The sequence below is a fragment of the Chiloscyllium plagiosum genome, chromosome 5, assembly GCF_004010195.1.
Source record: "Chiloscyllium plagiosum isolate BGI_BamShark_2017 chromosome 5, ASM401019v2, whole genome shotgun sequence".
NCBI lineage: Eukaryota > Metazoa > Chordata > Chondrichthyes > Orectolobiformes > Hemiscylliidae > Chiloscyllium > Chiloscyllium plagiosum.
Window position 1 is genome coordinate 99,283,469 of NC_057714.1, and position 18,119 is coordinate 99,301,587.

General features: G+C 42.0%; 1 protein-coding gene across 1 annotated transcript in view; it reads left to right on the top strand.

Moving 5' to 3' along the window:
• vipr2 (vasoactive intestinal peptide receptor 2) overlaps positions 1–18,119 on the top strand; it is a 126,940-nt gene that overhangs the window by 70,762 nt on the left and 38,059 nt on the right. The window contains exons 6-8 of the mRNA XM_043690682.1: positions 5,478–5,607; positions 14,823–14,973; positions 15,075–15,135. Coding sequence (XP_043546617.1) covers positions 5,478–5,607; positions 14,823–14,973; positions 15,075–15,135 — 342 coding nt within the window. The remainder of the gene's footprint in view (positions 1–5,477; positions 5,608–14,822; positions 14,974–15,074; positions 15,136–18,119) is intronic.

Genomic DNA, 18,119 nt, shown 5'->3' on the forward strand with positions numbered 1-18,119 from the left:
GATATGACTTTTCCTCGAAAGGGGAAAAGGACTCAAAACATTGACTTTGCTTCTTCTCCCCAGGTGCTGCCAGACTTGCTGAGTTTCTCCATCAATTTCTCTTTGTACTTGATCTTTACATTCACTGTGATTGTCTTTCATGGTTCTTGGGTGGAGATGGATAGAGGCCGGTATATATGGCTGATGGAGTCTTGCTTGGTGAATCAATTGGCCTTTTCAGCTTATTGACATTTACACTGAAACACTACTGACTGCTTCATATACAATTTCCTGCTGCATCTCAACATTTTTTAGGTCCAGCATGTAAGAAGGTGCATCCATACTTTGAATAATTTTAAATGATTCCAAGAACATTGTAAGTATAGGTCAGATTAGTTGGCCATTCATTGTCAACAGGTAAGAGATGCCGACCATAAGACCATTGGCAACTCAATGCCAAAAGCTTTAATGTCCTGACTTCAGACAAAGGTTGCTTTTTTTTTCATTTTATTAGAAAACTGTAAGGAAATGAGAAGCTATAATTAGACTGAATAGGAAAAACCAACATTCCCATGTCTAGCATCTCAAAAGATAAATGCTTAGATATGTGCCAGATGCATGTGGAATGTATGGCTATTATACAAGATAGCGTTCAAAATCCTCATAACGCTCAAGGAGTACATGGATATAAACCTGAAGAGATGTAGCTGACAATGTGAAACTACTCAAAACCAGGAAGTGGGATGAGGCTGGATGGCTACCTGTTGGGTAGCACATGTACAATAGGTCAAAAGGCCTCCTTCCATGCTCTAGTTATATAAGATTCAGTGATACGCTAGACTGTGGTGGAAGTGTGGTTCAGGATTGTATGAGGCGTATAATTGCTGTTAAGTAGTCTTAGAGCCCCACCCCATTAGAGAGGTTCAGGCAAGGTGGAGGTGGAGGTCAAGACTGTCTTTAGAGTGTCCTGAGTGGAGGCTTCTGAGGGGCTTGCGTGTGGTTTCTCCTCCGACTGGGATCTTCTTAACATTGCCCTGTCTCCTCATGAGGAAGAGGCACCTGGAGTGTTTGCAGGTTCCCTATTCCCCATGGCTTTGGTCCTGAAGCTGAATGGGGGATTGAGGTGCTGTTTTCACCTTCCAGCAGCCCGTGAGACTGCAGTTTCTGGAGCAATGAGGGCCATTCTGCCTCACATCCATGTTCACAGGTCCTATCTCTCCTTGTGCATTTGGACAAAGACTCCGATGTCTGACACCACTGTGTCCTCGCCAGTCCAGGGCTGATAAAGAGCCTGGTCTCTGGTGGCCTCCCGTGTGCCAACATTCTGGGGTGTTGTTTTCACCTTGGCCAGCTGCCCACCAGATTGTGCTCGCACACTCTCAAAGCCTGATGTTCCCACCGGGGTGCCATCATCGGAGCTGGTGCAGGGTGCAGGAGGCAGTATTGTCAATGGGTCACCTGAAGCCTCAGTACTCCTGTTCTCAAGGAGGTGGGCTCTGCCTGTCTCTCTGGAGGTATTGGCAAGTGAAAGAAGAGAGTGGGACTTTGCAACTAATGGTTAGAAGTGATGTGTAATGAACATGACTGACAGTGCTGTTACTGGGAGACGTACATTGGAATGAAGAATGGTACTTACTCAGTTGGTGGGACATGAATCTTTCAGTATCCCCACAGGAGCAGTCTGGCTCTTCTCCCATACACATGAGGATTCTCTCCTTGAAAGGGGTGAGGACCCAGATGTCAGACACCCATTTGCCTGGGTGCAGTGGAAGGAAAGTGAGAGGCTCTTGTATCACAGGGTGCTGGTGAGGCCACACTTGAAGTATTGTGTACAGTTTTGGTCTCCTTAATTTAGAAAGTATGTACTGGCACTGGAGGGGGTGCAGAGGAGGTTCACTGGGTTGAGTCTGGAGTTGAGGGGGTTAGTTTATGAGGAGAGAATAAGTAGACTGGGACTGTACTCATTGGAATTTAGAAGAATGGGGGAGGGAATCTTGTAGAAACGTATGAAGAGAATAGATAAGTTAGGATCAGGAAGATTGTTCCCACTGGTGGGTGAAACTAGAATTAGGGGCATAGTCTCAAAATAAGGGGGAGTGTATTTAGGACTAAGTTGAGGAGGAACTTTGTCACTCAAAGGTTTGTGAATCTGTGGAATTCCATGCCCATTAAAGCAGTTGAGGCTACCTCACTGAATATTTTTACAATAAAGGTAGGTTTTTCAACAGTAAAGGAATTCTGTTTTATGGTGAGTAGGCAGGTAAGTGGTGCTGAGTCCATGAAAAGAGCAGCCATGATCTTATTGAATGGCGGAGCAGGCTCCATGGGCCAGATGGCCTACTCCTGCTCCTAGTTCTTATGTTCTTATTCCTGGGGCTTAGCTTACCAAGACCCTCAGTGATACGCGAGACTATGAGCTCGCATTGAGCTCTAACCCAGTGGAGAATCATCACCTTCAGACTTACATCAACAAACCTGGATAGTTTTCTTCCCAATTTTAAAAGGAATCTGCTGGGATTTGAGTGTTGTTGGGGCTGCACTCATCCAGGCAAGTGGGAAGTATTCCATCACACTGCTGACTTGTGCCTTGTAGATTCCCTAACGATGGTAATGGTTGAGAGAGGGATATGCCTGGCCAAGAGGTTACAGATTGTGCTGGAGTACAATTCTGCTGTTGTTGATGGGCCACAGCATCGCATGGAATCCCAGTCTTGAGTTACTAGATCTGTTCAAAGTCTGTCCCATTTAGCACAGTGATCGTGCCACACAGCACATGTTCTCAATATGAAGGCGGGAGTTTGATTGTGGAGACAATGTGTGGTGGTCTCTCTTACTGATACTGTCGTGGTCAGACGTATCTGCAGCTGGCAGATTGGTAAAGATGAGGTCAAGAATGTTTTTCCCTCTAGTTGGTTCCCTCACTGTCTGCCGCAGAGCCAGTCTAGCAGCTATATCCTTTGGGACCCAACCAGCTCAATTAATATTACTGCTGCCTAGTCATTCTTGGTGGTGGACATTGAAATCCCACCACCCAGAGTATATTTTGTGCCTGTGTCACTCTCAGTGTGTTGTTCAACATGGAAGAGTATCAATTCATCAGCCAAGGCACGTGATAATTACCAGGATGTTGCTTTCCCATGTTCAACCTGAAGCCATGAGACTTCATGGGGTCAGGAGTCAATGTTGAGGACTTCCAGGGCAACTCCTTTCTGACTGTATACCACTGTGCTGCCACTTCTACTGGTGAGACAAGACATATCCAGGGATGGTGATGATGGTGTCTGGGATATTGTCTGTAAGGCATGCTTCTGTGAGTATGACTATATCAGGGTGTGGCTTGACGGGTCTGTGAGACAGTTCTCCCAATTTTGGCACTACCCCCCAGATGTTAGTGAGGAGGACTTTTCAGGGTCAACAGGACTGTTTCTGTCTTTACTGGTGCCTGGGTTGATGCCAGGTGATCCGTCCAGTTTCATTTCTTTTTTGAGACTTTAAAGTCACTGTGACAACTAAGTAGCTTGCTAAGCCATTTCAGAGGGCAGTTGAGAGTCATCCACATGGATTGGGTCACATGTAGGCCAGACCAGTCATGTTGAGGTTCTATGGGACATTGGTGAGACCTCTTCTGGAGTACTGTGTGCAGTTCTGGTCACGTTGCTATAACAAGGATATTATTAAATTGGAGAGGGTTCAGAAAAGATTTACTGGGATGTTGCTTGGAATGGAAGATTTTGGTTATATGGATAGGTTGGATAAGCGGAGACATTTTTTACTGGAGTGTAGGAGGTTGAGGGGTTACCTCATAGAGTTTTATAAAATCGTGACGGGTATAGACAAGGTGAATAGCAAGGATCTTTTCCCTAGAGTGGGGGTGTTTAAAACCAGGGGGTATTTTTTTAAGGAGAGAGGAGAAAGATTTAAAAAGTATGAGGGGCAACATTTTACATAGAGTGGTTAGTATGTGGAATGAACTGCCAGAGGAAGTGGTGGATGAATGTACAGTTATAACATTTAAAAGACATGTGGTTAAGTACATGAATAGGAAAGGTTTGGAGGGATATGGGCCAAATGCAGACAGGTGGAAAATGTTTAGTTAGGGAACATGGTTGACATGACTAGTTGGACCGAAGGGTCTGTTTCCATGCTGAATGACTGTATGACTATGATTCTTTCAGGACATTACTGAACCAGATGTTTTTTTCTGACAATCGACGTGGTTTCATGGTCATCATTACACTCTTTACTTCAGATGTTTATTAAATTCAAAATCCACCATCCACTGTGGCAGGATTTTAATTTGGGTCTTCAAACCTGAGTTTCTGATTAATTGTCTGGGGATATACCACGGCCTTAATGTCAAAGGGAATGGTGTATAACAATAGGGAGTTCTTGCTAAAGCAAGGCATTGGTTAGACCATGGCTGAAATAATCTGAGGGATTCTAATTGATGGTGTCAGAGGTCATGTATTTGGATGGATTGAGAATTGGCTCATGAGTAGAAGACAGAGTCACAAGAGGTTAGCATCTTAGTTCAGAAGGCAATAAAGAAGGCAAAGGGAATAGAAGATAAAAGCATGGAGGTTTTGCCAAAGCTAGACAAGGACCTAGTCAGACCACAGTTGAAGTACAGTGAACAGTTTTGGGCTACACTGTGCTGATACTGGGTATGGAGGGACTGTCTCATGAGGAGAAGTTGAGTCAGTTGGGCCTGGACTCTTTGGAATTTAGAAGAGTGAAAAGTGAAAGATTCTTAAAGGAGAGTCTTAGAACAAAGGGCATGATCTCAGAATAAGGGACCACTCTCTAAGATGGAGATGAGGAGAAATTTTTTTCACTCTGAGAGTAATGAATCCATGGAATTCTTTGCGGCAGAGGGCTGTTGAGGCTGAGTCATTAAGTCTATTGAAACCTGAGGCGGACAGATTTTTAATTGGCAAGGAAATCAAAGGAGCAGGGGTCAAATAGAGTTGAGGATGATCAGATCAGCCATGATCTTATTGAGCAGACTCAGTGGACTGACTGGCCTAATTCTGTTCCTGCGCGTTATGGTCTAATCAAACATACAATATTCTTAGCGGGCTTGACAGGGTAGATGTGGAAGGATAGTTTTTCTTTGGCTACTGTGTTGCTTACGTTAAAGGGACAACTACATATCAAAAGTGCCTAATTGGTTATAAACTGCTTTGGCAAATCCTAAAGTCCAGGTTACTTTGTAACATTCGATTTGAAAAATTACTGAAGCAATTTTGTTTCTTAATGCTCAAATTAAATACCAACACAAAGCAAGAAGAACTCTTATTGTGGGCAAGAGTTCATCAAGAAATGCAAAAGATGACAGTTCAGTTCTTATCGTGTTTTAAGGAACATAAGCAGTTTTAGTAAAGCTAACTTTAGTACTGATAGTAATCAATATAAAATTGATGATAGGAAATGCTAGGTTTAAACCGATATTATTCAGACAGACTAATTTCTGTTGTTATTTTTTTTCCTGCGCACAGAAAACTTCATTGCACGCGGAACTACATCCACCTGAACCTGTTTTTCTCTTTCATTTTGCGTGCAATATCTGTTTTACTGAAAGATGAAATTTTGTATTCAGAACATCATCAGTGTACTGAAGCAGCACAGGTGAGTCACTGTTACATTCTTCCCAGCGCAATGAAGTAATACAGTCCACTGATTACTAACAAATAGAATGATCAGAGAATTATTGCAGTTAATAAAATTTGTATTGATAAAGCACTTCATCTTAATTTTAAAATGAGAGGTCCTCGTGTAAACATGACCTATACTGAGAAATAAGCCTTCTGCACTGAATTGGAGCCCATGTCTCACAACCAAGGTGGAATTTACACCCTCCTGTGGGCAGGTTTGGATGTGCGGAGAGGGTTGCTGGCTGACCGATGGAGGTGCTGCTCCCTCTGATTATGATGCAGGCAGTCGTGCCCATCCCGTTGCCCTGGAGACTAGCTGAGGCTCTGTCAGAGGTGCCTGCAACCTACTGCAATGATGATTGGACGAGAGAGATCCTCATTCATAATCACTCTTCTCCTAATCAAGAGATCCGTCATCAGTAGAGGAGGCCCTTCGTTTCTGACTTGTTAACTCTACTCACCAACCTCACTGGCAACCTCGCCCCAAAGACCATCTCCTTCTTTACATTGACCTCTCCCCAGGGATCCATACATAATCCCTGGTGATAGTCTCACTGTAATAGCAACAGCGACCCCTGGTGGTAGAGAGCCAATGGTCTGTTCCCAGAGCTGCAATTTCTACATTGCTCAGGGTTTAATTGGACAAAAGACCCAAATCTGACCAGGTAAGTGTCTGATTCTCCTATGATAAGTTTCTAAAATTTTCTTGAGAGTATTTCCAGATAGGATCTAGCATTTTTCTTAAATCATCTTGAACATTCAGTAAATTGTAGTGTCTCAGACTGTGAGCTGTGCTGCGATAGCTCTTTAGCTCGGTGAGGTTGTGTTTTAAGGCTGCTATCCTTAGCCAGCTCAGTCGGCTCACTGTGATGTTGTGGGTAAATCATCACAAGTTACCTTTAATTTGGCCACTTATTAAGAAATCTCACAGACCATCAAATACTGAAACAATGATTTAAATTTTATTGCATGTCGCGACCAAAATAAGCCCCCTCAAGTAAGCAAGTTAAGGCCCACAACTCAACTTGGCTATTACCCAGTTAGTGGTGAAATTTAGGTCTGATTCTAATCAACAGGGTCTATCTGTGGAAGTGTTCCAGGGTTCGATCCTTGTGCAGTGTTGTTCTTCGAAGTTCTGCTGCTGAAGTGTTGTGGAGTTGGATTCTAATACAATTTTCTCTCTTTCATGTGTGTGGTGAGGGATTATTGATGATCCTTTAGATTCTTTCATCCCCAACACTGATGACACTTCTGGAGTCCTCAAGTCTTTCTTTTCAGAAGTAGCTCCCCAGTTCCTTGTTACATTCAGGGTTAGCTGTCTGTTTGAAACAGCCCATCTTGCTTTTATCCTTTAACCTCAGGACATCCTTCTGTAGACAGGTCTTAAATATCCATTTGTCAGGAGGCAGCAGATTAACATGCAGTGTTATTTCCTCTGTCCCAGGGAACAGCTTGTCCATGTTGCTTCAAATCCTTCTTCCCAGGGATAACTAATGAGCATGTTGCTTTTAATTCCTTTATCACAGTTTCTCCATATCCCTTTCATCTTGGGAAACGGTTTATTCCAGAAAGATTTATTGCTGCTTCTTTCCCTGGGTAACCGTTTATCTTTGTTGATTGTTTCAATCCATGAAGCTATTAAAGTTCTGAAGTCTAGAGGTATCACATTCTCGATTGTTGACAAAAGATAGCGCACACCCACCTCAGTGATCACCAGCACCCTTTTATCACAGTAACTTCATACAAGAGATAGGAAGACAGAGAATATCTCTGGAAGCCTACTCTGGGGTTCCAGTGACTTATGATCTGATGTCTTATTACAGTTATTTTTACAGTAAAGTATGGTTAACTCTTTAATCTTCCCACAAAGTATTAACCTCATTAAATGTTTATTGTTTTCATCCGTTCTTACGTCCATCCCTCCCATCATTTCTCTCAAGCCTTTTCTGTCCAAGGCATCAATTTCCAAATGTATTCCTGGTTCTCTTGGAGGACGTAGAGGAGATATGGGCTTCCTTATTGTTTCTGTGGGAGGTGGGCATATTGGTGGAGTGGGATGACAGCTTCCCTAGACTGCTGGTTCCTGGGCTGTGACACTTGTGAATGTAACAGCATGAGAAGCAATCAAGGAAGCATCAAATCAGGAGAGAAAACTCCAGGACTTGAACCACCACAGTCCCTCAGAAAGGAAGACAGGGAACTGAAGATCACCCTGTCAGCTCCTAATCCATTGGACTTTCATCCAGGGTTGAAGCTGGCAGATGAATGGAAGAGTAAAGAGCACACTGATGGTGATTCTGGAGATAAAGAGATGAAGACTTTTTGTTTTGCCTCAGGCAGAGATTTATCTTTGTGTGAACCGTGATATCGTTTCTGTACCAGGTTCAACATGAGGTTGCTTTGCTGAAGGTAATCACACCTCAGGAGCTTCTTCAAAAAGTAGGAGCGCACTATCATCTGCAACAGAACCAACTTCTGGACCAGGATCCATCAGAAGCTCCTATCCTCCAAGTATAGTACATCCACTATTCCCTTATATCCACAGGACTTTTACTTCCTCAAAGAACTCCAATATATGCAATTTCTTGTTCATACAAACTGTGTTGGCTCTATCTGATTCCCTTACATTTTTCTAATCACGCTGCTATAACATCTCTAATAGTAAGTTCGATCATCACCCTGACAACAGATGCTAAATACCCGAAACATCGACTCCCCTGCTTGTCAGATGCTACCTGACCTGCTGTGCTTTTCCAGCGCCACACTTTTTGACCCTGACTGTCCAGCATCTGCGGTCCTCACTTTCTCCCGGTAGCCTTCTGTTTCTTTTTGAACAAAGGAGTTACAACTGCTGTTTCTCAATCTAGTGGAATCTTCCCAAATCTAGGGAATTTTGAAAAGTTAGAATTGATGAGTGAACATGTATGAGCTTATGAATTAGGAGCGAGAGTAAGCCACCCGCCTTCAATCTGTTGCATGTTCAATTTCTGATCAGAGTACTTCACACTCCTGCTCGGTCTCAGTAACCTTTACGCCCTTCCTTATCAAGAGTCTAACTGTCTGTGGCTTAAAAATGGTTAAAGAATGCTTTTACCAGCTTTTCAAGGAGAGTTCCAAAAACTCATGAACTTCAATGAGAAACAATATCCTTATCATCTTAGCCTTAAATAGGAGACCCTTTATTTTTAAACATTAACTCCTCCTTCTAGGTTCTCCCACAAGAGGAAACATCCTTTCTACATTCATCCTGTCAAGGCCCTCAGGATTTTATATGTTTCAATCAAGTTACCTCTTGGTCTTCTAAGCCAGCCTGTCCAAACCTTCCTCACAAGAGAACTCGTCATTCCAGGGTTCAGTCTAACAAACCTGCTGTGAATTGCTTCCAATGTATTTGCATCTTAAAGAGTGAGACTTACACCTGTCATCTAGTCCAGAGGCTCCGGTAAAGGCAAGGGCTGTTCCATCATGGGCTTTTTGTTTCTTAGAGCTATGGTATCTTGGAGATTTTATTTCCCCCTCTCTGTGAAGACCTCTAATCTGCAGTAATCTCTTACTCACTGTGGTCAACTGATCCATTCAACTTCCCATGTTCTCTACTTTGACCGCTTGCTGAGTTTTGTCAATGTCGCATGAGGCTATGTGCTTCGTTGCTTTAGTGGTCCTTGCATTCCTTTGTCTGTTGCTCCCTGTTGCTGCTGGGCTTGTCTTTGGGCTTTTTCTCTCCTACAATCGTGTTGCTGAGCAGGCCACTGTACAGCGCTGATTGGGGTGAGGTTTCACTTTTGTGGCTCTCTTGCTGCTTGTTGTAAGGGTCCAGTCATAGCTTAACAGCTAATGGCCTGAGCTGTCAGTATGTGCAGTTCACCCCCATGTCAGTGAATGCCAAGAACGTTTACTCACTTCAATGATGCACAATGCACGATATGACAGGATACCACTGGAAACACTCAGGTTCAAGTTTCATGTGATCTCACATCACATTGACATTGCTCCTTACGCACATGCTCAGTCACTATCATTTGGACACCTCTGCTATTGGCAAACACAGCCATTCGACTTATGCACAGCAAGATCCTGTGAACAGCAGCAATCCTGAGGTTACAGGGTGTACATGCATTTGGAAAGGCAAGGACTGATTAGTGATAGTAAACATGGCTTTGTGCATGGGATATCATGTCTCTCAAACTTGATTGAGTTTTTTGAAGAAGTAACGAAGAGGATTGATGAGGGAAGAGTAGTGGATGTGATCTATATGGGTTTCAGTAAGGCGTGCAACAAGGTTCCCTATGGGAGACTGGTTAGCAAGGTTGGATCTCATGGAATTCAAGGAGAACTAGCCATTTGGATACAGAACTAGCTCAAAAGTAGAAGGGTGGTGGTGGAGGGTTGTTTTTCAGACTGGAGGCCTTTGACCAGTGGAGTGCCACAAGGATCAGTGCTGGGTCCACTACTTTACAACATTTATAGGAATGATTTGAATGTGAGCATAAGAGGTACAGTTAGTAAGTTTGCAGATGACACCAAAATTGGAGATGTAGTGGACAGTGAAGAGGGTTACCTTAGATTACAATGGGATTTTGATCAGATGCGCCAAAGGGCTGAGAAGTGGCAGATGGAGTTTAATTCAGATAAATGCGAGGTGTTGTGGGTCTACAGGAAGTTAGTTAGGCCACTGTTGGAATATTGCATGCAATTCTGGTCTCCTTCTATCAGAAAGATATTGTGAAAATTGAAAGGGTTCAGAAAAGACTTAAAGGGATGTTGCCAGGGTTGGAGGATTTGAGCTACAAGGAGAGATTGAACAGGCTGGGGCTGTTTTCTCTGGAGCGTCAGAGGCTGAGGAGTGACCTTATAGAGGTTAATAAAATTATGAGGGGCATAGATAGGGTAAATAGACAGTCTCTTCCCTGGGGTGGGAGAGTCCTGAACTAGAGGGCATAGGATTAGGGTGAGAGGGGAAAGATATAAAAGAGAGCTAAGGGGCAACTTTTTCACAGAGGGTGGTAGAGTATGGAATGAGCTGCCAGAGGAAGTGGTGGAGGCTTGTACAATTACAACATTTAAAAGGCATTTGGATGGGTATATGAAGAGGAATGGTTTGGAGGGATACTGGCCAGGTGGTGGCAGGTAGAACTAGATTGGTTGGGATATGGTCGGCATGAAGCATCTGTTTCCATGCTGTACATCTCTGTGACTCTATGATTCTATAGCACGGTTGAACAGTTCATCTGTTATAGTGGTGGTGGTGTTTGAAGGAGAAATGCGAGGGAACTAGCAGCAAATCACCTCAGAAAATCAACAGAAGAGGCACCCATGGTTTATCAACTCATCTGGAAGGCAGAAGGCTACGGCCAAACCAGATGGAAACAGTGTTGTCACTTCATTATACCGAGCACAGATTGTAAAAACAATAAAGTCTGCGCCAACGCTCTGAATAGGCAGTTCACTTAGTGTCATTCTCCCTGTAACCCTGCACATGTTCCTTTTCAAATAACAGTCTAAATCCCTTTGAAAGGCTTGAGTTGAACTTGCCTCCACCATAGTCTGCATTCCAGATTTCAGTCAGCTACTGTGTGTAGAAGTTTTCTCTCATCTCACTTGTGCCAATTACTTTAAATCAGGGCCCTCTCGTTCTTGATCCTTTCATGAGTTGGAGCAGTTTTTTCCTAACCTAATCTATCCAGACCACTCGTGGTCAACATCCCTGTCAAATCTCTCCCCACTTTTTTGTTTCTCCAAGGAAAATAGTCCCCACTTTTCCAATCTATCTTCACGACTGATGTTCCTTATGCCTTGTGCAATTCCCATGAACCTTTTTGAACCTTAGTGCTCCTAAAATGTGGCATCCAGAACTACACATAATACCACACCTGAGGGCAAACTAGTGTCTTATACAAGTCCAACATTACCTCCTTGTTCTTGTATTCTATGCTCCATTAACATGCCAAGGATGTTTTATTAACAGTAGTCTCAAGCTGTAGTGCCACCTTCAATGCTTTATGCCATGTAGGCCCCCCGGGCTCTGCTCCTGCATACTGATGAGAATGTTATTCTTTTTTTTGTAGTGCCTCTCCATATTATAGTCATAGAGATGTACAGCACAGAAGCAGACCCTTCGGTGCAACTCATTCATGCTGACCAGAAATCCTAAATTAATCTAGTCCCATTTTCCAGCACTTGGCCCATATCCCTCTAAATCTTCCTAATCATCACTTTCCTGATGAAGGGCTTTTGCCCGAAATGTCCATTTTCCTGCTGCCTGACCTGTTATTCTTTTCCAGCATTACTCCAATCTTGACTCTTCCTGATCATGTACCCATCCAGATGCCTTTTAAATGGTGTAATTGTACCAGCCTCCAGCACTTCCTCTAGCAGCTCATTCCATACACGCACCACACCCTATGTGAAAAAGTTGCCCCTTTAAATCTTTGCCCTCACACCTTAAACCTATGCCCTCTCGTTTTGGATTCCCCTACCCTCGGAAAAAGACCTTGGCTATTCACCGTATCCATGCCCCTCATGATTTTTTAAAAACTCTACAAGGTCACCCCTCAGCCTCTACTCTGCAGGGAAAATAGCCCAAGCCTATTCAGCCTCTCCTTATAGCTCAAACCTGCTAACCCTGGCAACATCCTTGTAAATCTTTTCTGAATCATTTCAAGTTTCACAACATCTTCCTGCCAAAATGTATCATTTTTCATAGAATCCTACAGTGTGAAACCAGGCCCTTCAGCCCAACAAGTCCACACCAACCCTCCAAAGAGTAACCCACCTAGACCCATTCCCCTATTACTCTACATTTTATTCCTGACTAATGCACCTAACCATACATCCCTGAACACTGTGGGCAATTTAGCATAGCCAGTTTACCTAACCTGCACATCTCCATTGAATTTGTCCACTCATTTCACCAACTTGTCCATATACTTTTAAACTTCTAAACTACCCTCCTGATGGTTCATCATGCTTCCCAGCTTTGTATCATCCATAAACTTTGAACTTATCCCCTGTGCACAAGATTTAGATGATTAATATATATCAGAAAAAGCAAGGATACTAACAATGACACCCAGTTATGAAAGCTGGAGACACAAGAGTTTTTTCATTCAAAGTAAGCACGTGAAAGGCTATGACAATATAAGTTATGATCATTTGCATTGATGGTAACAAGGGACACCCTGGGAGAATTAAAAAAAATCTGTGATCAAGGGGAGCCAGAAAAATCAAACTTCCCGAAAAAGCAATTAAACCTACACGAGCTAATTAATATAAATGAGACAGTGCCGAGCAACGTGGGTGGTACATCTACACTGCCTAACATAACTGAGCATTGGCCGCAAATTTAGGAATTTGAAGAGAGAAGTTTACATTTACATAAAATCTTTTGGGTATATTTTTGCTAGCAAGCAAATATCACTGGCTTAACTGGGAATGTAGTATTCCATTATACAACATCCTCTCATCCTATTTCTTATTTATTTATATAGAGTCATGGCCTGAGTTAATGTCATTTGATTACATTGGGCTTAGAAATCCAAATGAATTCTTACTTTCTGGTCCCCTGTCCTTTAATGGGCACAAACTACTTGGGGATTAAGATATGCACCAGGCGTTTGAGGCGGATTTATGCAACATTCAATTCAAAGCCAAATTGAGCACTAACCTAACTGAATGAAAATTAAAAAGTCACTGCAATCGGATACAATGTTCATAAAGAAATATATAAACAGTTTTTTGTGATTGATTATTGTTTAAGTGGAACAGTATACGCTCCACATAAAGGATGCTGATTGCCCCAAAGATTACCACTCTATCTTTAAATAGTTTAAAGTGAATAGTTCCCAAGTGCCCGCCTACATTAACCTCTGTATCACAGATGGTTTATTAGCTATGCCACTTGAATAATAGCCAATTACAGCAGATGCTGGAAATCTGAAACAAACACAGAAATATGCTAGAGGAACTCGGCAGGTCTGGGAACATCTGTGGAGAGCAAAATGCAGTTAATGTTTCAAGTCTGATATGACTTCTTCAGAACTGAAAGCTGTTGAAATATTTTCTTTTTATACTTTTGACAGACGCAGAGGCCTAATGCAGAAGGCAAAGGGGTTGTTAATAATGGAGAAAGAGGAAAGGTGATGATAAAATGGGTGTAAATTATTTTGTCAAGGGGAGAGAATAGGGTCCTAAGTATATAAAAAATATTTTTGAACACTTTTCAGTTTTGAAGCAGTGTCATACCAGATGCAAAACACTAATTTTGTTTCTCTCGACAGATTGGGTCAAACCTGTTGAATTTCTCCAGCATTTTCTCTACTTGTTTGTGTCAGTTACATCATTTTCTCCCTTTTATGCATGTTTTAAACTGTATTTTCACCACGTGCCAGGATTAAAACAACCTTTCTTTGCTTGCCAGTCATGGCCTCAACCTTTTGGTCGCCTGTCCCAAGGTCTCCTGTTATGATGCAGTGTCAAGTCATACTTGCTATGTCCCTGTGAATGGCTTGAGATAGTACCCAACTTAAAGATATTATATAAGTGAAAGTTGTCATTTTGTAATCTTTTGTGGCCCAACTCAAAAATATAATTAATTTTGACGTGGTACAGATATAAGCAACAAAGCGGTTCCCAAACACTGTATTAAGTATCATGATCATGAGAAAAGTTAAGAGATCAAACTTATATTTAAAATACAAACATCACAGTGACGCAAATAGTTAAGCTCAAGATTATAAAGAAAAGTTAAATTATTTATGATCCAGATAAATTATTTATGTGGTAAAGTGAGAACATCAAGGATCCATCTAACAAGTTGGGTTGTGATGTGTTAAATTTGATAGACATGTCTGCGTAACCTATTCCTATATAAACACTGATGTCTTCACTTCATAAATTGCATCAACGTCACTGAATTGATGAACAGGGTACCAGACAACAGTTAGATTTCTTAATGTCATGTAAAGGAGTTGCAAGATGGTTGTACGTCTTCCTGTAAGATTGCCTTCTGCTGAGATGAATATTTGGAGTGGCAGTTATTGTGCGGAAGAGGTTCATTATCTTTAGTGACGGAAATAACATTGGAAAATACACACTCTCCTGCATTTTCCATGCTATTTTTAGCCAATTTGTTTACACAGTCTCTTCTTTTGATCACAGTCGAACTCTATTCCTCTCATTGTTTCTCTCTAGATTGCCTGTAAAACGATTTTGGTCTTCTTCCAGTATTTCGTCATTGCCAACTTCTACTGGCTGTTGGTGGAAGGTTTGTACCTGCACACCCTCCTTATGATCTTTTTCTCGGAAAATAAATACTTTGTCCTCTACATACTGATTGGCTGGGGTAAGCCCTTTTTTTTGATCAGAAAATGTTCTTAACAGATTCCAGATGAAATCCAGCCAACTTCCTTATGATTTGAATTAACCTGCTAAACTTTCCTACAGGAATTCCAGCAATCATTGCAATTGTCTGGACTATTACAAGAATCTATTTCGAAGACATTGCGTGAGTATGAGCAATATTAGCAATAATTGTAATGTCTTTTTCATGGCAGTTTTCGGGTTGGGTCTCAAACCCTCCCTTTGATTGGAGTAAAATAAGTAATATTAGATGAATACAAACACAGCTATTAATTCTCCTTCTTCTTTGACCTCTTTATTTTGTGGTGCTATTAACTAGTTCTGTTTTCAATCATCAGTACTGACACACACCTGGGTAGCTGGGGACAGTAAACGGGGAGGAGAGGTTAGAGTAAATGCCCTTAGACCTTTTCACAGGACTCCCGAGTGGAGAAGGGGACACTTGTGTTTATATACCACCTTTCCTGACCAGGGAACATCGCAAAATGTTTTGCAGCAAGTTGAAGTGGGTTTGAAATGAAGCCATTGTTCCAATGTAGGAAATAAAGCAGCAAATTTGCAAACATAAATTTCCCACTGACAGCGATGCGATAATACAAATAGTTCTGCTTACAAGGCCATCGACCTGGTAAATTATGTCTGCTTTTCTCCCCACATATATTGCCAGATCTGCAAGATATTTCCAGCATTGTCTGCCTTCATTACAGCAATGTGATAATGATCAGATAATCTGGTTTCATGGCGTTGGCTGAGGAATGGTTATTGGTCAGGACACCCAGGAGAACATGCCTGCACCTGTTTCATTAAGGACTTTGGGATCATTTATGTCCATCAGGCAGGATGGATGGGCCTCAGCTTAACAGCTCAATGGAAAGAGTCAACACGTCTCACAGTGCAGTATTCCTTCAGTACTCAGATCTCTTAAGTTGGTTGCACACAATGAACACATACCCTTCTCACTCATAGTCTAGTATTCTACCGCTGAGACAGTTGTCCTGTTGCAACATTATCGGGTAACTATAAAACTATCTTTGTGTTGTACCAGTTCTTTATCATGGTCCTCTATTCCCGAGAGGCACCAGAGATTTAACAAGCAACTTTTCTATTAAGGTCTTTGTTCACTCATAGAGTCATAGAGATGTACAGCATGGAAACAGACCCTTCGGTCCAACCTGTCCATGCTGACCAGATATCCCAACCTAATCTAGTCCCACCTGCCAGCACCCGGTCCATATCCCTCCAAAGCCTTCCTATTCATATACCCATCCAAATGCCTCTTAAATGTTGCAATTGTACCAGCCTCCACCACTTCCACTGGCAGCTCATTCCATACATGTTACCACCCTCTATGTGAAAAAGTTGCCCCTTAGGTCTCTTTTATATCTTTCCCTTCTCACCCTAAACCTATGCCCTCTAGTTCCGACTACCTGACCCCAGGGAAAAGACTTTGTCTATTTATCATATCCATGCCCCTCATAATTTTGTAAACCTCTATTAGGTCACCCCTCAGCCTCTGACGCTCCAAGGAATACTGCCCCAGCCTGTTCAGCCTCTCCCTATAAAGTTCAAATCCTCCAACCCTGGCAACATCCTTGTAAATCTTTTCTGAACCGTTTCAAGTTTCACAACATCTTTCTGATAGGAAGGAGACCAGAATTGCACGCAATATTCCAACAGTGGCCTAACCAATGTCCTGTACAGCTGCAACATGACCTCCCAACCCCTGTACTCAATACTCTGACCAATAAAGGAAAGCATACCAAATGCCTTCTTCACTATCCTATCCACCTGCGACTCCACTTTCAAGGAGCTATGAACCTGCATTCCAAGGTCTCTTTGTTCAGCAACATTCCCTATGACCTTACCATTAAGTGTATAAGTCCTGCTAAGATTTGCTTTCCCAAAATGCAGCGCCTCACATTTATCTGAGTTAAACTCCATCTGCCACTTCTCAGCCCATTGGCCCATCTGGTCAAGATCCAGTTGTAAACTGAGGTAACCCTCTTTGCTGTCCACTACACCTCTAATTCTGGTGTCATCTGCAAAGTTACTAACTGTACCTCTTATGCTCACATCCAAATAATTTATGTAAATGACAAAAAATGACACTCCTCATTCAGTGGTGCCCACATGGTGAGAATGTTAGAGAAAGAGACCCAAAATGTAGACAAATGCAAGGATCACTTTGGCCCAAAAAGTGACTTCAAGTTGCATACAGACTGGGTTGATTAAATCAGCACTAATGCTGTGGAGAGTGAATTCTTGAAGTGTGTACAAGGTGGGTTTGTAGAACAATATGTTGAGAAGCTAACCTGAAGCGGGCTATTTTGGATCTGGTAATGTATAATGAGACAGATAATAGTCTTGCTACAAAAGAGTGTTTGGGAAATAGCGATCATAATATGATAACATTTTACAAGCAGTTTGAATGTCACATTGTTCATTTTGATGCTAAGGTCTTAAATCTGAACAAAGGAAACTAAGAGTGTCACGTGGGTATTGTAGCTTGGGAAAATGCAGGAAAAGATTTGACAGTAAGCAGGCAATCACTTTATCCAAAGAAATACCCCATGATCTGCGATAGATACCTATTTCTTTTCGATACATCCAAAAGAGGAGGTGAATCAGCCATGGTTAATGACAGGTGTTAAAGATCACAATTAGATCAAAGCAAGTAGCTTACTAGAATGCCAAAAATAGTGGTAAGCCTGAGGATTGGGAGTAATTTAGGACCCAGCAATGGAGGGCCAAGAAATGGATAAGGAAAGTCAAAGAAGATATGAGTGCAAGCTACTGAGGAATATGCAGACTGGCTGTAACAGCTTCCATCAATATGTGAAAGGAAAAGGATCATCAAGGCCCTTTACAGAAAGAAATAGAAGAATTTATTGTGAGAAGAGGGAAATAGCAGAGAAACTAAGCAATTACTTTTTGTCAGTCTTCACAGAAAATGATGCTGAAAAATCTCCCATAAATACCCACAAGTTTGAGTAACAGAAGAACAAAAAGAAATTGTTCTAATAAGGAGGCAGCACTTGAAAAATTAACACTTGATTGAAGCGAGATAAACTTCCTAGACATGAACACCTTCATCTTAAGGTGTTGGAGGATGTAACAGTGGTTATCTTT